The following is a 24,093-nucleotide window of genomic DNA, read 5'->3' as shown; positions in this document are numbered from 1 at the left end:
GCAATAAATAATATACAATCATAAATAGACACAAGAGAAAGAACTACACAGAAAATGAGATTTTAAATATGTGGGATAGATAGCTAATAGATAGCCAGCAAGCTAGCTAGATACATTTCATATAGATAGCCAGCCAGATAGCTAGCTAGTCGGCCACCGGCTAATAGATAGCTAATAGATAGACAGCTAAATGAACTCGAGCATATGAACAATAAAAATGATGACAGAAAATAGTAGTAAAGTAGTCACCGAGATCTATATCTTGTCAATCAAAGGCCCAAAATCAAAATGGCGGCTTGACACGGCCTTAAAATGGCAGGAGATGCCATGTTTGTTGTTGGCCCACTTAGCTAATTTGTTTGCGTCTTTAATCCTATTTCCTGCCACGGTATTGAACCAACCCAATCATCGCCGTCCGCGTGCGCGCAGGCTATAAATAAACGGGTTGCTGCGCGGGGATTTAATTAGAGGGCGGGCATTTAATGAAGGTGACCTTGAGCATCAGGTGACCGGGCGCACATACGCAGCGCTAATATCGCTAATGTCCGGACCTGATGCGCCGCCACTGATCCGGAGCACTCGGCAAATTGCTGTGGACAAATGTTGACGCTTTGCGAGCGCTCGTGCGTGCGTGCGTGCGGGTGGGCGTGTCGCTTCGGATGCAACGCCACAGCCATCATTTCCTGTCCAGGCGGTAAAACAGAGCTAAGCTAACTTACTATTCACTTTCAAAGCCATTTTGGGGTTTTATGATCCAAAATATGGCCCGGGGGCCAAACGCGGCCCGTGGTCAATTTTTATTCGGCCCGCAGCTTCCGTCATAAAATCAACGTGTTTGGCCCGCATGTACAATGAATACATTGGGCAGTAGCGCTGTTATTTGCGTGTGCTAAGTGCTGCCATCTAGAGGTTCAATGAGGAACAGCTAGTTAGTAGTAGTAGTAGTAGTAGATGACTAATTGAATGAATGAGCACCCCAGTTTTCTAAAATGGCGATTTTCTAAATGTTTTATATTTTTTTTTAAAAATGCCGATTTTGTAATTAAAAACAAATTAAAATGGTGTTTTTCTAAATGTTCTTTAAATTTTCTAATTTAAAAAAATCTAAAATGGAAATTTTAATGTTTTTTAAATTTTCAAAAGTATTTCTTTTATGTAAAAAAAATCTAAAATGACGATTTTCTAAATATTTTTTTTTTTTTTTTAAATAGTAATTTTCTCATTCAAAAAAATCTAAAATGGCAATTTTCAAAATGGTCTTTACATTTTCTAAAATGTTAATTTTCTATTTAAACAAATCTAAAATGGAAATTTTAATAGTTTAAATTTTTCAAAAATAGCGATTTTCTAATTTAAAAAAATCTAAAATGGCGATTTTCTAAATGTTTGATACTTTTTTGAATGATTTTTTCATTTAAAAAAAACTAAAATGGCAATTTTGTAAATCTTAAAATTTTCTAAAATGTTAATTTTCTATCTAAAAAAATCTAAAATGGAAATTTCAATGTTTTTTTTTTATTAAAAAAATGCAGATTTTCTGTTCTACAATTATTTTAAAATGACGATTTTCTAATTAAAAAAATCGTAAATGGCAATTTTAATGTTTTTTAAATTTTCAAAAATGGTGATTTTCAAATTTAAAAAAACATCTAAAATGGCGATTTTCTAAATGCTGCATTTTTTTTTTATGCCAATTTTCTAATTAAAAAAATATGTTCTTTACATTTTCTAAAATGTCAATTTTTTAATTGAAAAAAAATGTAAAAGTGACGCCAAAATTGAAGTGGATTTACTTTGAAGAGGAGATGTGAGACAATCTTTTTTCTCCATCAGTGGATGCTACAGCTTGTGTTTGCTTTTAACATTTAGCCTGTAGCAGACATTCACAACATTCTACCATGACATCTCTGATCCACTGGTGAAAAGGACGCTATCTTTCATCTAGAACTGCTTCATACAACAAAGAGGGTGCAGAAATTGCTTAAGATTGTCTTTGTGTTGTCATATTATTCATTTTTTTGTTGTTTTGATTTCAAGATGGCGCCGCGAGAGTGGCTGCCTTTACAGCAGCTCCTGTATTTTGTTTTTCTACTTCTTTCTTTCCTTTCCTCCGCCTTTCATTTCACTTTGCTGCTGTAAAATGTCAATTTCTCCACTAATAAAGGCTAATCCAATCCACTCCAATGATGACAACGCGTCAAATTTTGCCCTCAGTTGTTTTTTTTAAACCGTCTTTGTCAGAATATTTCTACCTTTGAGGCTGTAAAATGAGCTGGTAATTGTTTTGTTTTTTTGTCAGCAGCCTTTTTTAGTTTAAAAAAAGGCGCACATAATGGACAGGATCCAGTTTCCGTATCCTCCCAGAGGCCAAATGCACTTTTTTTTTTTTAAACAGCACCTTCAAGCATCATACAGTCAGTCATCAAGCGTATGAAGGCGGCCATTAAGGGCGGCCATTAAGGGCGTCTTTCGGGGTGTCGCTTTACGTTGCAGACGACCTGACGGATTGAATCTTGCAAGACGACACCCTCCAGCGTGGATGACTTCCCTTACACACATGAATTGTTTGCTTTTTGTTTAACTCACCTGATTTTCTTTCCCTTTTTCCAACCGGGTGTGTGCGCCTCAGGGCTCCTAACCGACACCACTTCCATTCCTCCAATGAAATCAGAGAAGATGAAAAGACAGTCAACGTACTCTCAACCAAACATTAGTCCGATATGCCAAATGACGGGCATCAACGTGCAAATCCCAAAACGTTTGCCCAATCACAAGATATGTAAATAAACTAGAATTAATGCACAACCAAATAAGAAAAATCTGTTCCACAAGCACATGAAAAAACATACAAGCAGAAAATAAATAGATAAATAGGCAGATAAATAAATAAATAAATAAAATTAATTAAATAAATTAATTTGGAAAAATGGCGTAAATGAGCAATCAAAAATGAACAAAATGCTTCCAAACAAAACATAACAAATACATTAAATAAATTCGGAAAAAATGGCGTAAATGAGTAATCAAAAATGAACAAAATGCTTCCAAACAAAACATAACAAATACATAAATAAATACATAAATACATAAATTCAGGAAAAAATGACGTTCATGGGTAATCCAAAATGAACACAATGTTTCCAAACAAAACATAAAATAAATAAATAAATAAATAAATAAATAAAATGATGTCCACAAATGACAAACATATTAAATAAATAATACCCCCAAAAAATAATTAATGAATTAATTTTTAAAGATGATGTATACAAATGAGTAAATCCACAATGAATAAAATCCTACCAAACAAAAATAATAAATAAATTAAAATATAAATTAAAAAAATAAAATGACGTACACACATGAGTTAATCCAAAATTATTAAAATGCTTCCAAACAATAAATAAAATAATAATAATAAACAAATAAATAAACAGCAAACAAACAAATAAATAAACAAATTGCTGTATGCAAATGAGTAAATCCAAAATGAATAAAATGCTTCCAAAAGAAGCATAATACTAAGTAAATAAACAAATAAACAAACCAATAAATGAATAACTAAATAAATAAATTCGGGGGGAAAAAATGATGTGCACAAATGAGTAAATCTAAAATGAATAAAATGCTTCCAAAGCATCGTACGAAAGAAAGAAATAAGCACATTAAAAACAAATACATTAATAAATAGATAATGACATAAATGAACGAGGAGATTAAAAAAATGAATCAAATGTTTCCAAACAAAGCTGAATTTAAAAAAGATGTGAAAGCGAGCAAACGGCTTAATGGACGCAAGCGGATCTCTTAATGGCAAGAAAATCCTGGCGCGCTGCTGCACGACATAATGCCGTTAGCGCCACGTGGATTACAAAAGCCAAAATAAACATTAAAGATTATTGTCACAATCACTTTTTTTATTTTATTCCCCAAACCCGTCGAGGCGCCACCTGAGTGCTTTCACTTCACTTTTTTTTTGTTATTTTGAAATATTTTATTTTTGTGTGTGTTAAAGTGCTCGAAATCACCTTAAATGTAAAAGCGTCGGCTGGCCTCAATGAGGATGAAAGTCATTAATGCCAAACGATAAATAAATGAAATAGATAAAAGGGCGCTTTTATGGCGCTAAGTGTTAGCTCGCGCTGGCTGCCAAAATGCAATTTCCACGCGGGAATTATCCCGTCAGATTCTTTGATTTGGGATCAAGTCCACCAAAATGCATTGGAGAATTTTTTTTATTTATTTTTGTTTTCAGCGTGGGATCCATTTGAAGCGCTAAGCTACTCCGTTCGCTATGTTATCTGGCTATCTACCTAGCTCGCTAGTTGCATTAAGTTCATCCTGTCTACTTGATATCTAATTTAAGACAGATTCTTTTTTACAGACAGTGTATTATTGTTAAAATTACCTAGCTAGCTGTCTATGTGTGATCAATTTGCTATCTATTTGTAATCTATTAGCTATCTAGCTGCCTATCTGTTGGCTATCTATTAGCTAGCTAGCTCGCTTTCTATCTATTTGAGTTACTTCTGGGTTGAATGCTGGCGCATGTGGCTGCCGCTGCTCACCCAAAGAAAAGCTTATCCTGTGACTGTAAAGTGACCTTGAGAGTTTTGAAAGGCGCTTACAAATTATATGGATTATTATTATTATTATTATTGTTTTGCGCCTTATAGTGCAGAAAATACGGTAATCAAGTTGTTTTTTTCCAGTTTCCAAAGCAACGTTGTTAGTTGACTTGAGCGCTAAATTTCAAGTTGTCCTTGGAGGAGTTTTGAACTAGCGGCCATTTTGTTTTTTTGTCAAACATTCGCCGACGGTTTCAATCGACGGTAAGGTTTCAAAAATGAATCGGCCATCTTTTGACGCACTAAAAGAATGCGCTATTAAGCGCGCGTCAAAGTTTCCATGGCGGTCCCGTCCTGCGCGAGCAGCAGATAAGCGGCGGCGGTGCCATTAGTGAATAGTTGCGGGTGGGGGGGTGGTTGCTCCCCCCTTGAGACGCGTTAGGTCCTACGAGGTCTTCAAACAGCAATTTGTTGCGCAAATACGACGTTCAATTTGCGGCTGCCAAATGAGAGTGGCGCAAGAAAGAACGAGTGGGGGAGTCGGGGGGGGGGGGGGATAAGACCACCTGACCCCATCCCCCTTCTTCACTCTAATTTACATTTCAAAGGGACAATTTCCTCCATTTTGTGTCGGGCGGCCCGGTTGATAAATGGCCCAAGAGTCACAAAGAGGGTGTTGCCTGTTGCGGAAAAATAATAATAATAATCCATTTCATTTCTAAAAGCCTTTCAAAAGTCTCAAGGTCACTTTACAGTCACAGGATAAGTTTTTGGGTGGGTGAGCAGCGGCAGCCACGCGCGCCAGCGTTCACTCAACCCAAAAGTAACTCAACTAAATAGCAAGCTAGCTACCTAGCTAGTTGATATAAATAGATAGCTAATAGCTAGCGAATAGATAGCTAATATCTATATGCTGTCTATTTGCTATTTGGCTGGCTAGCTGGGTATCTAGCCAGCTACCTATTGGCTATCTGGCTGGCTATCCAGCTAGCTATCTATTATCTATCTAGCTGGTTACATATCTAGCTAGCTGCTATCAATTTGCTCTCTATTAGGTATCTGGCTGGCTACCTAGCTAGCTAGCCATTTGCTATCTATTATGTTAGTTCCGGGTTGAGTGAACACTGGCGCGTGTGGCTGCCGCGGCTCACCCTCAGAAAAAAAAAATCCTGTGACTGTAAAGTGTCCTTGAGTTTATAAGGCGCTTATAAATGATATATATTATTATTATAGCTAGCCAGCTATATAGCTAATAGATACAGTAGCCAGCTAAATAGGCAGCCGGATAACAAGATAGCCAGCTAATAGATTTGTGTGAAAATCTGTCATCTTGTCAGTCAACTTGTTGCAGCGACTTTAGAATCCAATTCATTGCTATTTTTTTTTATTATTAGCATCGGAGATGCTAATAATTGCTATTAAAGCGATGCTGTGGTACTTTTAAATAAACGATTGTGAGCGAGCAATCTGAAGAGAGAGTCAAGCATCCATATTTGTTTGTTTTTTTTATTAATTAAATACAGGATAGTGGAGCAAATGTCTCAGAAAATATCACAAATAAATTCATCTCTTTTTGTCGGCCATTTTAATGGGGGGGGGGAAACTTTACGTCATTTTTGGTGGTGTGAAAGGGGACGGGGGGGGGGGGGGGGATGACGACAACATTAACATGCATACCGTACATATAAAATACATCAAGCGTGTTCTTTTTTTTTGGGGGGGGGTGTAGACATACCAGCTAAGAGCGAGAAAAAAAAAATAGATATATATCACAATCCCGCCACAACATCCAAATGATACGTCGCTTCAATAAAAAAACAAAACATGACATCGATTATGGATGTCATATTTTTAAGAAAAAAAAAAAAACTCTTCCTCGGAGAGTCTTTTTGTGTCTTGTTAAGTGCAAGTTATCTGGTCCATTTTTGATGATTTATTTCTTTTTTTTTTGGGGGGGGGGGGGTTCCACAAAATGTCTGCGGTGAGGATGAGTGAAGGGTGAAGGGGGCGGGGCTAAAATGAAGGCACAGGTCCTTGCTTTCCCACGTGGTGTTCATTTAGCACACCTGAATCAAAGGAGAAGAGAAGGAGTCAGCCAATCACATTTTAAGGCTCACTGTTAGCATTAGCCAATTAGCTCAACAGACCCAAAGCTCAAATTTTAGTTCACATTTAATAATAATAATAATAATACATTTCATTTATAAGTGCTTTTCAAAACTCTCAATGTAACTTTACAGTCATAGGATACGCTTTTTTTAGTCTGTGGGTGAGCCGCGGCAGCCACACGCGCCAGCTCAACCCGGAATAACTCAAATATAGAAAGCTAGCTAGCTAAGACCTATCTAATAGCTAGCTAGCCAGCCAGATAGCAAATAAATAGCAGATAGCTAGCTAGGTAGCCAGCTACATTGCATTTTTATGCATCCCACAGTCAACTATTTGACAAAACATTTTTTTGCGTTGGTCCTCTCGGTGGTCGGCTGTGACATCATAACAAGCTACACGTCGCGAGCTTATGTCCACAATTAGCATTCGCTAAGAAGTTGGCTATCAAGACGGCTAACAAGCCAGCTAACAAGTCGGCTACCAAGCGGGCTACCAAGTCGGGGCTTACCTTCTGGTCCGGCAATAGCGGGTTGGTCTGCAGCGAGCTCAAATGGCCGTTGATGAGCGCCGTGGGTCGGTCGTGCTCGCAGAACAGGCTGCCGTTGACGTAGTGGAAGCGGTCGCCAGGGACGAGACGGTTCCGGCAGGTGGAGCACGTGAAACACTGGAGAGAAGGAAACCCACACCCCCCAAAAAAAAAGTTGAAGGAGGGGTCGTGACATCTCTGAAGTTTACGAAGAAAAAAAAGAAAAGAAAACATGGAACATGGCCACCTGCGACTAATGACCTGCAATTGGGGAGCCGCTAATGAGGCTCACGAGGGGTTTCCGACTAAACGGGTCACCTTCACGCGCCGGTTTCCACTTCCGCCGCGACCCAAAGTCGGCGGACTATTAATAGATGACATCCTTGCCGCAGACGCAAACGAGACTTTTTGTTACGAGGCCCGTTCACGTTCAGGCTGAGGACAGCTGCAAACGCTACACGTCCTAGCCCGCTAGCGCTAACACATTGCAATTAAACAAAAAAAAATATAACACATTTTAATAACATTTATTTAAAAAGTAGCTAGTTAGATAGCTAGCTAGGTAGCCGGCTAGCTAGTTAGATAGCAAATAGATAGCAAAAATATAGCTAGCCAGCTAATAGATAGCTAACAGCCAATGGCTAGTTAGATAGCTAATAGGTTTCCTGACTCAATTAGCTAGCTATCGAGTCATATAGCTAATAGATAGCTTGCTAGCTAGTAATAATAATAATAATAATAATAATAATAATAATAATAATATACATTTTATTTGTAAGCACCTTTCAAAACTCTCAAGGTCACTTTACAGTCACAGGATCAGATTTTCTGCGGGTGAGCAGAGGCAGCCACACGCGCCAGCCTTCACTCAACCCGTAATAACTCAGATAGAAAATTAGCTAGCTAGCTAATCGATAACTAATAGATAGCTAGCTAGATAGAGAAGAGATAGTAAATATATAGAAAATAGCTAGCTAGGTATCCAGCTAGCTAGTTAGATAGCTAATAGATAGCAAATAAATAGCTAGCTAGGTAGCCAGCCAGCTAGTTAGATAGCAAGCTAGGTAGCCAGCTACTATAAGCATGTTCAGATGAGTGTCAATCGATATGATGATGTGAAAAAATTACTTTAAAAATAATTATCATATGTTTGAAAAATGCGCTAAAAGCATCGGTGAAGCGTACTTTAATATTCTAATTAATTACTGCCTAAATTAACTATAATTGTATAATCCTAATATATTTTTTGCTAGTTATTTTCCTTGTAATTATTCAAATTATTTGCTGGTTTCCAAAAATGGCGCCGCGAAAGTTCTTGTGGGAGGAGCTTACCTTGAGATGGTAAACGTTGCCCTGCGCCCGCATGACCAGTTCGCTGGCGGGGATGGACTGGCCGCACGCGCTGCAAGCGCCGCTGTTGCCAAATAATCTGTGGGCAAACACAAAAAGGAGGCGGAGTTAAGTGAGCTGCACCGTCGGGTTGCGGGACTGGATGAAGGCTTTGATTAATAACAACAACAAAAAAGCGGATATTTCGGCAAGCGAATTACATATTTCTGCTCAAATGCCCGCTTATTGTAAAAATCAGACAGAGCATCCGGCCGCAAGCCATCGAGGCGGCGGCATTGGACCGTACACGTACAAAGTAAATGTTTTCTTCCTATGAGCGGATAAAAAACTAAAATGTGCGCATCTGCAGCCCGTTTAGGCGGCAAAGGTCAATGGATGCTCAAAGTCGCTACTGCGCTTCCATTTCTTATCATATCGAGATTCACCAAATGTACCTAACAATAAATCGGATCAGGATTGTCCGCAGCCCATCTAGGCATCACAAACCCATCATGATCATTTTTCTACTAAAAAGCAGCCATTTTTTTTTCATCCTCACAAAACATCCGCTAAATGCAAGCTAACGATGAATTGCAGGCGGGAGCGTCCGCAGCCCGTTTAGGCGGTTGCAGGCATTCTCCAAAAGCCGTAGCTAGTGGGCTTGCTATATCATGTTCGCGGGTTAACCTTTTCAATCACGGTGTCAACACTTTAGATTTGCTTCTACTCATCTCTTCCGCCTCACCGCCACCACCCGACGAGCCACCCCCCCGCCCCATAATGAAATGCTCGCTGCCGCTTCCTTTCTATCGTCCACAATTTAGATGACTTCATCTCAGCGAGCGGCAAACTGAATGAAATTTCGATTTGAGCAGAAAGTAATTTAGTGAAATCTGGAGCCATTTGTCATCATATCTCAGCGGGTGTTTGCTCCATCACGCCACTTTTGCTAAGCAATCAAATAAGAACGCCGCATCTGACATGCTTCGACGGGAAGGCCGTGGGGGAGGGGGTTAAATGGGGTCGAGGTAGGAGAAAGGCACATCCTCATTCGGACATCTCCAGCGGGCTTCTTATGCCAACGCGACGCGCTAAATGGGAGGTTGCCACAACCCGTCTAAGCAGCTGGCGCTTTTCAATAAGACGGCAGCGAATTTGGAAAAGCTCCATCCCAAAAAGTCATTTCCGCAAACTAATTAACTGGAGGCCGATGGCGACACACGGTGCCAAGTCGGCGCTTTCAACGGGACTCGACGTGACGCGGTCGGGCTGCCAAGGGCACTACTCGGGTTGCCTTTTTGTGCCGCTCGTGTTGAAGAAACAACAATACAAGACGTCGTTGACGCTTTTCATTTCACTTCTGGTTTGGTCGGCACAGTTTGAACTTTGATGCAAAGTCAGTTTCGCGCATGTTTGGGTTTACGGGTGGATTGTTTACCCCCATAAAAACCACCCACCCTCGCTCACTTTTAGCTTTAATATGGATTATTTTTTGTAGCTTTTTTTTTTAACTAATGGCGAGTTGTTGTTGGTTTTTTTTTCAATTCAGGTCTGATTTGAAATAACAGCATTTCTGCTGCCCCAATAATAATAATAATAATAATAATAATAATAATAATAATATTTGTTTTTCTTAGCCTTTTGTGTGTTTATTGCATTTTTTATGTATATATTTTCGTCTTTTATTTAAAAATGACAGATTTTGTCCTTTTTTTCCTTTATAATAATAATAATAAAAATTATAATAAGAATAATGTTACATTTTATCTATAAGCGCCTTTCAAAACTCTCAAGGACACTTTAAAGTCACAGGATATTTTTTCTGCGGGTGAGCAGCGGCAGCCACACGCGCCAGTGTTCACCAAACCCGGAAGTGTGTATATATATATATATACACACAGGTAACATCCGACTTACGACTAACTCGACTTACGACCACCCGTACTTACGACCATGACCTCCAGACTATATTTTTAACCTTTTAAGAGGGTGAGTTTGCGAGTCATTTAGCCTCTGAGTCTCTATTCAACATTTTGAAAGTCTTTCGACTTACGACCGTTTCGACTTACGACCATTTGATCGGAAGGGAACTCGGTCGCAAGTCGGATGTTACTTGTATATGTATAGAGTGATACCTCGGCTCACAAACGCAATTGATTCACAGAAGGCGAAAAATGTGTATTCCAAACATTAATTTCCCATAGGAAACCATTAAATATGAGAATAATCCATTCCCAGGTCCCCATAAAACATAATTTTCTACTAAATAAGCCTTAATACTACACAAAATAAACCTTATTTTACGCATATTAATTGTGCTATGGTATTGTAATTAAAGAAATAAACTGTACTATATAATAATCTCCATCTTTCTACTCTTAATGGCACACAGTGACCCCCCCAAAAAGGTGTTGCATGCACAATTAACCGCTTATCCATTGTTGAAGTCACGGGCGCCCAGATGACACGCCGTAATTAACACCGTCGGACCCTTTAATTGCGACCCCCAAATTCCCTGTATCCCCCCCCCCCCCCCCCCCCCCCACCCGCATGAAAACATGAGCTTGACTTGATGTCAGGTTTAAATGTTTAAAAAAAAAAAAGAGTGGAAAAGATGTCGACACCGCGGGTTGAGCTCATTCGCTGCTGCCTTTGACTGTTGGGGGGGGGGGGGCAAAGAGGGCGGGGGCTATTTAAAAAGGAGTCCATTAAAAAGGCTTGCGCGCATCAGCGGCCAAAGCACCTTAAAAGCATGAGGCCATATTGAAAGCGAAGCGCGGCTTTACATCATGTCAGAAAAGGTGCATTAGAGTGGCGGCGGAGTGGGGGGTGGGGTGTCAGGCGTGGGTTACGCACGTGTTTCGGCAGGACGGCGGCGTCGGCGGATGACATGCGGTTAAAGCCAAGTAACAGATCGCCCCCCCCCCCACCGACGCCGGAATTAATTCCGTTATGACAAATCAAGATAAACGCCGGCGCTAAATTGCACGGCCATTTAATTAATTCCCCGAGATCCGGCGCTCTAATAGTTCACGCCGTGCCGCCGCTGTCATGGCGCTCGGCCGTTGGGGTGTGGGGGGGGGGCGGCGTTCGGAGTGATATTAAATAGCCAACTATTGGATTTACCTCACGCGCGCCATTGGAAAAGTGCCATTTAATTACCTCGGCTCATTCAATTAAGCGGCGGCGGTTGGGGGGGTACGGAGGGGCGGGGCTAATGGAATCCCTCGGAGACGTTAGCGTTCCCCAAAATGCGATGTGACGGCCGCCGATAGGCTTTTAAGACCGATTTCAACACATTTGCCATCTTTTCGCAACTAGCGCAAAACGTTAGCACCCCGCGTGGGTTTTCTCCAGGTATTCCAGTTTCATCCCACACTCCGAAAACATGCCCGGCCGGAAAACTGAAAAAAAAAACAACAACCAAATTGTCCATAAGTGTGAGTTGGGATGGGTTTTTTTTCGTCACCTTGTGCCCTGATATTTGCTGGAGAGAGGTTCAGGATATCCCCGGCTCAATGCTCGAAAACAACGAACGATAATAATAATCATAATACATTTATAATAATAATAATGATAATACACTTCATTTATAAGCAGCTTACAAAACTCTCAAGGTCACTCAATTAGTTTCCCATAGGAAACCATTAAAATGAGAATAATCCGTTCCCAGGTCCCCATAAAACATAATTGTCTACTTTTCTAAGCCTTAAAACTACACCAAATATATCTTATTTTATGCATAATAAATGTGCTATGGTATTATAATTAAAGGAATAAACGGTACAGTATAATAAAGTCGTTTTATTTACCAATTGTGTTCTGTTTAGCTGGCTTGATATCTTTTTGCATCAAGAGTGTACAGATGGCTTGTGCGGGTTATTTGTGGAGTCTGATTGAGGGGAATTTTAACCTTGCAGTCTACACTCTGCCTTTGAATTATCAAAGTTGAAACAAGTCCAAATGTCACTGTTTTCTATCCATGTTGTCACTCTCTCTCTGTCGTCTGCCTGTTTCTTTAATGTTTAAACCATCTTCCCTCACTGCTGCGCTCTTGACCAATCACGTGGCTTTTACCGAAGACCGGGGGCGGGGAATAGAGGACAAAAAAATGTTGGCTGCCATTTTCTTGTTAGAGTGGGCTCGTTCGCGAACGCCACATCACTCGTCGTGGCGCTCCGTGTGTATCCTGAAAAATAGTTTGTATGCCAAGGTAAAATGTTCATAAATTTAACGTTTGTAAACTGAAAGGGTTTGTAAAGCGAGGTATCACTGTACTGACTAAGTGAAGTCAAGTGGGAAAAAAACTGGGAGCAAAAAGGCAACATGATGTTTTTTTTTGGGGGGGGCACGAAACAAAACAAAAGAAAAAAAAGGGCAGGCATCAAATAAATAGCCTTGGCAATAATCCTCGCTCGCCCACTCTCTCTCTCGCTATCTTTCCTTTTCTCCGCTGCTTCCCCTCTCAAAAGCCAATTTGCTTAATTAAATGTTTTGTTTGCCCGCCGCGCGCCTCTCATTCATTTCGGACACGTCAGCGCGCCAGCAAAGACAAGCCAGGGAGCAGATCTCATTAGATAAAACCCATCAGGACTAAAAGGAAATGGAAGGGTAGGGGTGGGGGGCGGCTATAATTAAAGCATTTAATTGTGTAGACTCACTGTCGGATGCCCGTTTTATTTATCTCCGCAGAGATCCCGCCGCTTCCATCACACGCGTTTAAGCTTGGTCGGCGTTTTGGCGACTGCCCCGTTCCTAATCAAGTGTCCCATCGACTCCCTCTTCGCGTCCTTAAGGTGTCAACGTGACTTGGCCACACCCCCTTGTATAGTGGGCGGGACCAAGACGCCCGGGCAGTCGTCGAGCGCCCCGTCGTTGCTTACCGGCAATTGAAAAGAGGCCCTTTTGCGGACACTCTGCACGCGATGAAAAGATACGACGACAGCGAGACTAAAACTGTGCCGTGTTTTGAGGCAGTTTTGAAAGGCGCTAAGAAATTAAATGTATTATTATGATTATTATTTATTTATTTCCACTCAAGCGCAATGCGAAGAAAGAAAGAAACGTGGAGGGAGCGCATTACGGTGGCCATTTTGTTGCAGTTTCGTGAAGTGATTGACAGACGGACAGAGGATAGGGAGAAGTGACGTCACTAGCTATTTATTTCCTACCTATTGGCTGGCTACCTAGCTGGCTATCGATTTGCTATCTATTAGCTATCTGGCTATCTGTTAGCTATGTAGCTGTATACCTATTAGCTATATGGCTATCTAGCTAGGTAGCTTACTGTCTAGCTGGCTAGTTATAAGCTAGCTATCTGTTAGCTAGCTACCCAGCTGGCTATCTATTTGCTATCCATTAGCTGTTTGCTATATATTGGCTATCTGGCTGGCTGGTTAGCTATGTAGCTGGCTATTTATTAGCTATATGGCTGTTTAGCTAGCTAGCTAACTGTCTGGCTGGCTATCTATTCGCTATCTGTTACCTGGCTGGCTACCTTTTCTATTTATTTGAGTTACTTCTGGGTTGAGTGAACGCTGACGCATGTGGCTGCCGCTGCTCACCCACAGGAAAAAATATTATTATCATCATCATCATTATTATTATTATTATTATTATTAGCAACCTTGAGAATTTGACGGCGTGATATTGACGCATCGAACCGGCGCTAGTCAGTTTGCCGAAAATGTTAGCGGTTGGTTATTAGCTAGCATCCAGTTTTGCGCTTTTTAAGAGACCGCTTCCTGTTTTTGGTTTGCGACAAAGCTGAGGGTATTAGCGATGCAGGCGGCAACATCAACCGAAACGTTCAGACGAACGCGTTACCCACCCGGAGACGAATTTGCTGCGCCGCAGCAAATTCTCAAAAACATTCAAATGCTATAAACATTATCGCTCGTAATACGTCTTGTCAGATGAGTATCAAGACAAAACACTTTGTCGCCGCGCTCGCTTTCAAATATCATATCGCCATGTGATTTATTTGACTCTTGCTTTCACTCGGAAGGAACAAAGTGAACTTTCAGACAGCTTGGGGCGGCCATGTCGCTGCTCCAAAAAACAAAAAAAGGGACACAATGGGGACTAAAAGAGGCAAAAAAAGGGCAAAAAGGGGGAAAAAAGGGGCAGGTTTGCGTTTGACGGACACTTCAGTCATGCAATGAAAATGGTTGTCAAAACATGGGATAAGATATCAATTTCTATTTAATAATAATATTAATACATTTAATTTCTAAGTGCCTTTCAAAACTCTCAAGGACGCTTTACAGTCACTGGATTTTTTTTTGTGCGGATGAGCAAAAAAGGGGGAAAAAGGGCGGGGTTTACGTTTAACGGACACTTTTGTCATCCAATGAAAATGGTTGTCAAAAGATGGAGTGAAATGTCAATTTTTTTAATTCGCTCAGCAATATAAGGGGTCACCGGGGATGACAGAGCCCATCCCTGCTGTCTTAGGGGAGTAACGGGGGGCACCCTGAACCTCTTGGCAGCCAATCACAAGGCACACAAACGCTCACACTCACATGTAGGGGCAATTTTGAGTGTTTAGACAACCTGCCCTGAATATTTTTGGGAATATGGAGTACCCACCCGGAGAAAAAGCCACGCGAGCATAGGGAGGGCATGCAAACTAAAAACCTGGGGGGATCAGAACTGGAATTGAACCTCTGTATCTGTGCAATGCGAGCTTAACGTGCTAACCACTGGACTGACCTCCTGATGCTGGACATTTTTTTTTATTCCGCGATAGTGTGCGCGATTCAGGCTGCTGTTTTGGTTAGCAACAACAATTTTGGCACAGAAAAAAAACGCAGAGCCAGCAGATATCGGACTTCGAGTGATGCTGTTTTGAGTTCAAAATCAAAAACAATCGAGTAAACGAGCGGGGCTACTGTTTTGATTAGCAACCCCACCAAAATACCGTCGTTCAACCAAAACGCTAAATTCCAGTTTTTTTTGTTTTTTTTAGGGGGCTGGATTTTGAAGGGTGTCCTTTACCTGATGTAGTCGTTCCGGCATAGGATCATCCCGCTCTTGGTGTAGCACGACGTGCCGATTTCGCCCAGCTGCGCCTGGCAGCACGAGCACTTGAGGCAGCGACTGTGCCAGTAGCCGTCCATGGCGTACAGGAGGAAGCGGTCGGCGATTTTACCGCCGCAACCGGCGCAACGTTTCCACGGCAGCGAGCCAGCGGACATGGACGACGTCGGCTGCTGCTGTTGGACGTTTCCTCCGGGGTTAACCATGGTTCCTAGAGGGAAAAGGGGGGGAGGGGCAAAATAAAAGAGAATTGACATGCGGTTATGTTTGTTGATACTTCTGGAAAAAAATCAAGATGGCATCCGTGCATCTTTGCAAAAAACGCTGACTGGAACGTAAACATGGCACATGCCCAACATGGAACGACCGCAATTCGAAGGCGAACGACCGCGATTCGAAGGCAACACAAAAGATGGCGCCCTTGTGCGCAGCATGTCAAAAATCGACATTTTGGATCCGTGCGCCAGCCTACGTTTCACGATGAAATTGTGTATATTTGTGTACTTTGACCTAAGGAGGCGAATGGGCTAATCCTGCATCCTCACTCTGATCCTGTCTTGAGTCTCCTTCTGCATCAAGAAGGATGCCACCCACGGCAACTAGGACTGCTTTGGGTCAGACGAGACTTCCAAGCCTCAACCTTCTTTGAGATGATATCCCTGCCTCCAATCACTCATTCGTAACGCTAACCAAGTCTCACACTCCTTATTTGAAACCCTATCCTTGATTTACAGGTAACATCCGACTGACGACCGAGTTCCGTTCCGACCAAACGGTCGTAAGTCAAAATGGTCGCAAGTTGAAATACATTCAAAATGTTGAATAGAGATTTGAAGGCCCGTCTGGTGCCATCGCACAGTCGATTGCTGTGCAAGAGTGAGATGCCGGCTGGCCAAAATCTCAAGAGCCACCAATTTAAAATTGCATTTTCTGTGTAGGTCTATCTCTTGTTCCTATTTATAATTGTATGTCATTTATTGTATTCTATTCATAATTGTATGTTATTTATTATTGTATCTATGCTTGTCTGTGACTGTAAAGTGTCCTTGACAGCTTTGAAAGGCGCTTGAAATAAAATGTATTATTATATTATTAAAATTACGTACGTGTTACCGGCCTGCTAGCGCGTTGCGGTGCCAGGCGTACAATTAAAATGTTAAAAATAGGGTCTGGCGGTCATAAGTAGGGGTGGTCGTAAATCGAGCCGATCGTAAATCGGATGTTACCTGTAAATCCCTAATTTTATCCCATCTGGAGGCAGAATTTGAAAACGTCAACTTGCCTTGAGAACCCCATATTGGAAACCCAAGAACCTGAGCTTCTGTCCCGCTGCGTGGAAATCGCAAAGGTGTCCGATTTGAGGGAAGCGTTTTGTCTTAAAAAATCATTTTTAAAGCCTACCCCCCTTTGCAGTATTGTTCCACATAGCTATTTTTGCAGTTTTTTTTTTTTTTTGGGGCGGGGGGGTGTTTGGCATTTCTAACTGTCTGGATCTTGACATCCTCCATCGTTCCTCTTCCAAAATAAAATAATAATAATACATTTAATTTACAAGCGCCTTTCTGAACACCCATGAGCGACTGAAAGCTCTGCACCCCATCGTGGTGAGACGGGCAGAGGGCATACAGAGGTGGACGGAGGATGAGGATCTGAGGGCCCGAGAGGGAATGGAGATTTTAAGTAGGTTAGACAGATATCGGGGTCAAGGTTATGGATGGCTTTAAATCCCCCATTTATTGCCCACTTTTAATGCAGTTCGGCGCAGGATCGGATATATCGATCGTCCGGTTATATCGATATTTTTTCCGACTCCCGAGAATATCGATATAACGAGACTTACTTTACCGTATCTTGAAATTAATACGAAGTTTAACAGGGAGCCAGTGGAGCTGCTGGAAAATGACGTATCGACTACGTTTTCTGCAGCAAACAGCCATTAAAGGACAACCGACATCTCCGGACAAGTTGTGTCCGTAATTTGTAAAATGGCTTCAAATGACTTCTACTGAGCGTATTTTACAAAGAGTCCACCGCATATAGTGATAGTTTACGTTTTAAGACTCTCGCTGAATATTGAGGAAGTCTTGTTTTTGAGTTGGTGACGAGTCCGTACGTGACATCACTGAAGGAACGCCCCTGACCGAAAAAAGGACACATTGTCGCAGTCCTTCCATCACGTCAATGCATTTTGCTGTACATTGTTTGGTCTGAAAATTTCGTGTAGCATCAAAAAGAGACAGAAGAGGGCGACAAAGCTCCGTGTAAGGAATTAATCAGCCTGTGGAAACGGGTGATTAATTCCTTACACGGAGCTTTGTCGCCATTTTCTGCCTCTTTTCGGTGCTACATTTCCCACCCCCAGATACCTCAAAATGGCACGGAATAAATTCTTTAATCGATTGCAAACATGTATGCTTTCCTCTTCAGAACTATTAGAATCATATTCATAACTGGATGAGTAACAAGAAAGCATATTCTCCAAATCTGAATCCATCGTTTTGATTCTCCAGCAAGGCAAGACGTCTTGGGGTGACACCACGAACAAGTGGGCGGGACCTTCTGAAACTGGCCACTTCCAGGTTCATTTTTTTTGCAGATTTTGGACACTTTAAGTCATTTTTCTTGGAGTTTTGCATTTGACTAAAAATATCATACTGCGTGTTTTGGGTATTTTAGATGCTATAAAACGTTTTTCTGATTTCAGTTAGGAACAAAAAAAGTGATGTCCGTTGTCCTTTTGTCATTTGAAAGTGAACAGCAATATGGCGAGGCAGCCAAATCTTTTGCTACGGGCAGGTAGGCTAATTGGGTTCGGGTAAAGAGAGAGAGAGAGAAGTGGGGGGTCCATTCACGAAGCCATTAGCGATGGCTTTTAGGGACAAAAGCAGACAGCCTACCTTTCGAGCTGATTGCATCTGACGAAGAGGAGGATGAAGTGGGGGGGGGGGGGCGACCTGAAAGTGACTCCCCGGGTAAACAACGCGCAGCCATCGTCAAGTTTCACACAGGGAAGAGGGGGGTCGGTGGGGGCAACGGTGGAGTGGAAAGGAGCTTTTAACTTCACTCAGGTAAATTACACGGCCGGGTAATTTGAAGACGGTAAGAGATAAGACGGCGTAAAAGTCAAAATCATTAGAACAAGTGTGTCGTTTTGGTCGTTCTTTTTTTTTTTTTTGAGGACGAAGAGCGCTATGCTAACAAACGTCAGCTAGCATACGCGCAAAATACAAAAAATAAGTCAAGTTCGTTCGCCCCCACTATCTTAGCCCCAACATGCAAAACCCCTTAAAAGGCTGTTAACTACGTTTTAAAACATCTACTAATTCAGCAAAAAAATCATGAAAACTCACCCAGTCCAAAACGCGTTCAAGCGAAGTGAACAAGCAGGAGGAAGAAAAAAAAATCCCCCAAAAAAAGTCCGACAAGTTTTTTTTTTTTGTGGACCCCCCCCTCCTCAAAAAAATACTTTTGTGTTATAGTATTTCCAGCGTTTTACTGCTTCGGCGTTCGGTTGCGACGAGAACACGGAGAGTCCATGGTGAAAAAGAAGCTCGGAGGTCTACCGACCCGCCGTAAGTTCCTCACGCCGAATGGAGTGCGCCTTGGACGGGTGAGGAAGCGCGCAGGATACCGCTGCCGTTTCTGTTCAGAGTGGAGCTCGTGTGCCTCACGTTCTTCGTGTTCTCTGACGAGGAAACGAGCGCCCGTAGAAATGACTTCTTGCAGGCGTGACGACGGCAACGTTTTAGCCAATCGGGGCCAATATAGAGGAAACGGAGGGTGGGGATTAGCGACAGTCAGCCAATCAGAATAAGTGAAAACGGGGTGGAGAGAGAGAGGATGGGCGAGAGAGCACAAAAAAACTCGTAAATACTAAAATGTGTCACTATTATTGACATTTCCCACACATATTTCGCCAAATATCCATGTTAAATATTCATCTTTTAACTATCTTCCGTAAATCATTATTTACATCCTCAACGGAAACGTACGGAAAGTAGACGTCACCACGCGCATGACTTTAATTACCTGACATTCCAAAGGGGCGTCGCGTGCCAAGTCCCGGCACGTATCGACGTGTGTTGTAATTATTTACGTGAAGTGGCGCCACCGTCTGGCACGGATGGCAATTGCAGCCTGGCCCCCATAGGGTCATTTGTGACTTCATGTAAGACCCCTGGGAAGTTGGCCTCAAGCTAAAAAAAAGAAAATGGCTTGTTTTTTAGAAAATAATAACACAAAGGGCTATTTTATATTTGGGTTTAAAGGACAACCGACATCACTTTTTTTGTTTCCTAACTGACATCAGAAAAACGTTTGATAGCATCTAAAATACCCAAAACATGCAGTATGATATTTTTAGTCAAATGCAAAACACCAATTAAAATGACTTAAAGTGTCCAAAATCAGCAAAAAATTGAGCTGCGAATTGGGCATTTTCAAAAAATCCCACCCCCAGTTCGTGACGTCACGCCAAGACGTCTCGCATTGCACGAGAATAAAACAATGGCTTCAGATTCAGAGAAGATCCTTTCTTGCTACTCATCCAGTTATGAATATGATTCAAATAGTTCTGAAGAGGAAAGCATACATGTTTGCAATCGATTAAACCATTTATTCCCTGCCATTTTAGGGCAACATTGGGGGGAAATGTATCACCAAAAAAGAGGCAGAAAATGGCGACCAAGCTCCGTGTGAGGAATTAATCAGCCCGTTTCCACAGGCTAATAAATTCCTTACATGGAGCTTTGTTGCCCTCTTCTGCCTCATTTTGGTGCAACACGACGTTTTCAGACCAAACAAGCACAGCAAAATGCATTGACGTGATGGAAGGACCGCCACAATGTATTCTTTTTTCGGTCAGGGGCGTTCCTTCAGTGACGTAACGTGAGGACTCGTCACCAACTCAAAAACAAGACTTACGGAATATTCAGCGCGAGTCTCAAAAGGTAAAATATAGCTATAAGCGGTGGAATCTTTGTAAAATACGCTCAGTAGAAGTCATTTGAAGCCATTTTACAAATTATAGACACAACTTGTCCGGAGACGTCGGTTGTCCTTTAAGGGGTGGGGGTGTACAGACGGCTTAATCCAGAAACGGAGTATGAAACTGGCGCATGTGAAGGCATTCCAAAAATCAGAAAATTGATCACCTTCTTTCTTTCTTTCTTTCTTTGCTTTGTGTCCCATGGCGGCTTGTTTCTCTCCCTCAAGAAGCCGCACGATGAAACAGATTAAAAGGCATCCGCAAACAGTACGGCGGAGGCTCCGACCTCACATGTTTGGATGCTCCCCACAGGGTTGATCTCACCCCCTCTCCCCCTTCAAGTGAAAAGGGAAACCGCGACGTTTGGTAATGAAGACGCTTGTCCTGCCAAGGGAGGAAAAAGAGAGAAAAAAGAAAGAATTCATGACGATGGTTTAGCTTCACATTCGAGTGGTGTTCGGAGCAAATAACTATTTCAGTCTCCTCCTCTCTCGTTCATTTTCGATGCTAACATCAACGGAGTGAGATGTATCCGACCGTCATTGCCCCGATCAATGCTCTGGTTTCTGAATTCAAGGCAGTCAGAAAAGTGCGAATGTTGTTGTTTTTCATCCAAAGCGCTTGCCGTCTGCATGGACTGGTTTGGGTGCTGCTTGAGAGGGAAGAAGGCTGGGTCAGGTGACGTCAAAAGAAAAAACAAGATCGATAAATACGCAAATGAATAAATAAAAAAAAAAAAAAAGAAATAAACCAAAAAAAAAAAAGATTAAAAATAGATGAATAAATACATACATCAATAAATACAAATTCAAGAAAAAAACAAACAAACCAATAAATACAGATGTAAACCAAATAAATAGATACATAAATACATAAATAAAAATTCCATAAAAACCTATATATAAAATTCCAATATGTATAATTAAATTCCATATAAACATATAAATAAACACGTGAATAAATAAATACATAAATGAATACAACTTAAAAAAAGAAACAAAATAAAGCAAAAACCAAAAAAGATAATTAAATAAATACACAAATAAAAAAAGAAAATAAATCAATAAACAAAAAAGATAATTAAATACAAATTAAATAAAAAAAATAAAAAAATAACAAAATAAATACATAAATGAAAAATTAAATAAAAATTCAATTAAAAAATCAATAAACCAATAAATAAACCAAATAAATAAATACAAATCCAATAAAAACAAATAAATAAATAAATATAAATTCAATAAAAAGAAATAAACCAATAAATAAAAACATACATAGATAACTACATAAATAAATACAAATTCAATAAAAAATAAATAAAGCAAATAAATAAACATATAAATATATACAGAAATAAATACATATATAAATAATATAAATAAATACAAATTCAATCAAAAAATAAATAAAAACAAATAAATACATAGATAGAAATAAAATAAAACTAAATAAACCAACACATAAATGAATAGATAAATACACAAATACAAATTAAATAAAAAATAAATAAACAGAATACTGTAAATAAACAATGGTCTATATAGATAGATACAGTAAAGTCTCGTTATATGGATATTCTCGGGAGTTCGAAAAAATATCGATATAACCGGGACTATCGATATATCCGACCCTGCGCATGTAATTTTCTCCTTGCGTTCATAGAAATAGTATCGTAATAAGCGGTACTGTCGATATAACCGATATCGATATAACGAGACTTTACTGTACATAAATAAATAGATAAATAAATAATATTAAATACAAAAATAAACAAACAAATAAATACATATGATCAAGGTCTCCCTCCTGATCTCCCTGACTCGCAGCGACGTGTCGTAATTATTGATAAAATAAAAAAATGATGAACACTCAGAGTAATTTCTCTCTGCTCTGTGTTATGAGAAGCTCATTAAAAGAAGCTGGGAACAAACAAAGCTTTTTTTTTCCCCCCCCCCCCCCGAACCCCCTTTTTCTCTTTTCGGACTCCTCTGGTAATTTCCCTCTGTTTTAATCATTTGAAATCAATTAATCACGGCACACTGCAAAAGATATTCTGCACCATCTTTGGTTTTTTTTGTTTTGGGTTGATGAGATTGTCAAGACGGAGGAGCAAAGTGGGCTGGCGTCGCCCGCTTTGCCAAAGGGGAAATCAGCTCGGGCGTGATGGCGGCGGCGGTGGCGACGGCGTCTCCTCAGAGTTTCAGGAAGAATAAAACAATTAAAGTGGGAGTAAAAGATTGTCTTTATACATCTGATGTCTTTCCGATGAGGCCGCGGGCATCTCATCATCAACATGTTTTTTTGTCATGGAAAACCCAATTGGCAAATTCCCAAAAGTCCCAGGGACAACTTTTCCTACTGGGGGGGGGGGGTTATCGACCTTTGAACTTTTTCTTTTTTCAATAAAGTTAAAAAAAAGAGATGCATCAACTTGTCTCTGTCCCGAAAACCAGTCCAGAATTAACCAGATTAACCACTCATAGTGTAAGAGTCGATTATTATAAAATTAAAAATTAAAAATTAAAAAAAAAAAAAAAAAAATATTGAAATATGTAAAAATTTAAGTAAGTTTGAAGTAAATAGATAGAAAGCTAGCTAACCAGCTAGTAGATTGTTAATAGATAACCAACAAATAGCTAGCTAAATAGCTATCCACCTAGATAGTTATATAGCTAATAGGTAGCTAGATAGTTAGCTAATACACTGAATGTCACTATTAAATACACAGATAGAATATATATATATATAGTTACATACAGTAAAGTCTCGTTATATCGATATTCTCGGGAGTCAGAAAAAATATCGATATAACCGGACTATCGATATATCCGATCCTGCGGTATGTCTCCTTGCGTTCATAGAAATAGTATCGTAATAAGCAGTACTATCGATATAACCGATATCGATATAACGAGACTTTACTGTATATATACATACCCGTACCCGGAGAAAACCCACGTGGGCCCAATGGCGCCATTTTTCCGCCATTTTGTCGATACGCTACGTATAGATAAGGCGGACAGACTCATGGTACATTCCAAAGCCCCCTCTTATGCCCCGCCCCCTTCCCTTCAAGCGCTTTAATCGTCTGATAATTAATTCCGCTCATTATTGGCGACTCCCCGTTACGCGTCTGCGTACAAACACACAAACAGCCGCTAACGACGCACCCCCCTTAATGAAACCTTAACGAGTTCCGAAGCCTGGTGATGAATTTCATAATTATACCGGACCCCCCCCCCCCCCCCACTCCACCCCTCTAGCGTGAGCGGCGCGGGAAATCCATCAGTCAAGGCAAATGAGTTGGCATCCATTAAGGCTTTTGCGATGTCTTGTCAGGACGTTAGCTTTATTAGCTTCTTACAAGCGTTGCGGTAATTGACTGCATATTTCATTTGTCTTTGAGTTCACTTTACTAAATGATTCAGTTTTTTAATATTTATTCACCACAAGCTGCTCAAAAGTTTGAGCCAAACTCCAACTATGTCGTTTATTTTGAAGATCCAAAAAAAATATACACAACCGGACAGCTA

At 40.7% G+C, this 24,093-nt stretch overlaps 2 protein-coding genes across 4 annotated transcripts in view; both read right to left on the bottom strand.

Moving 5' to 3' along the window:
- Positions 1–6,056: 6,056 nt before the first annotated feature.
- On the bottom strand, positions 6,057–19,741 carry lmo4b (LIM domain only 4b). Of its 3 annotated transcripts, none has more exons than XM_089000644.1 (5): positions 19,603–19,741; positions 15,532–15,784; positions 8,536–8,632; positions 7,186–7,341; positions 6,057–6,634 (listed from the first exon to the last, which is right to left on the bottom strand). In XM_089000644.1, the coding sequence occupies exons 1-5, from the start codon at positions 19,739–19,741 to the stop codon at positions 6,626–6,628; spliced, it is 654 nt and encodes a 217-aa protein (XP_088856770.1). In that variant the 3' UTR covers positions 6,057–6,625. The 3 variants fall into 3 exon arrangements, with proteins under 3 accessions (XP_088856770.1, XP_088856773.1, XP_088856771.1); XM_089000647.1 differs by lacking the exon at positions 19,603–19,741 and adding an exon at positions 19,141–19,280; XM_089000645.1 differs by lacking the exon at positions 19,603–19,741 and adding an exon at positions 18,924–19,064.
- Positions 19,742–20,805: 1,064 nt separating this feature from the next.
- The window catches only part of LOC148895047 (heparan sulfate 2-O-sulfotransferase 1-like), a 28,787-nt gene continuing 25,499 nt past the window's right edge, over positions 20,806–24,093 (bottom strand). The window contains exon 10 of the transcript XR_016115532.1: positions 20,806–20,944. The gene's annotated coding sequence lies outside the window, so the exon portion shown is untranslated. The remainder of the gene's footprint in view (positions 20,945–24,093) is intronic.

This window comes from Hippocampus bargibanti, linkage group LG07, assembly GCF_051943395.1.
Source record: "Hippocampus bargibanti isolate YZ-2025 linkage group LG07, ASM5194339v1, whole genome shotgun sequence".
In the NCBI taxonomy this organism is placed as follows: domain Eukaryota; kingdom Metazoa; phylum Chordata; class Actinopteri; order Syngnathiformes; family Syngnathidae; genus Hippocampus; species Hippocampus bargibanti.
The sequence above is the reverse complement of the archived record's forward strand: the minus strand, read 5'-3'. Positions and strand labels throughout refer to the sequence as shown.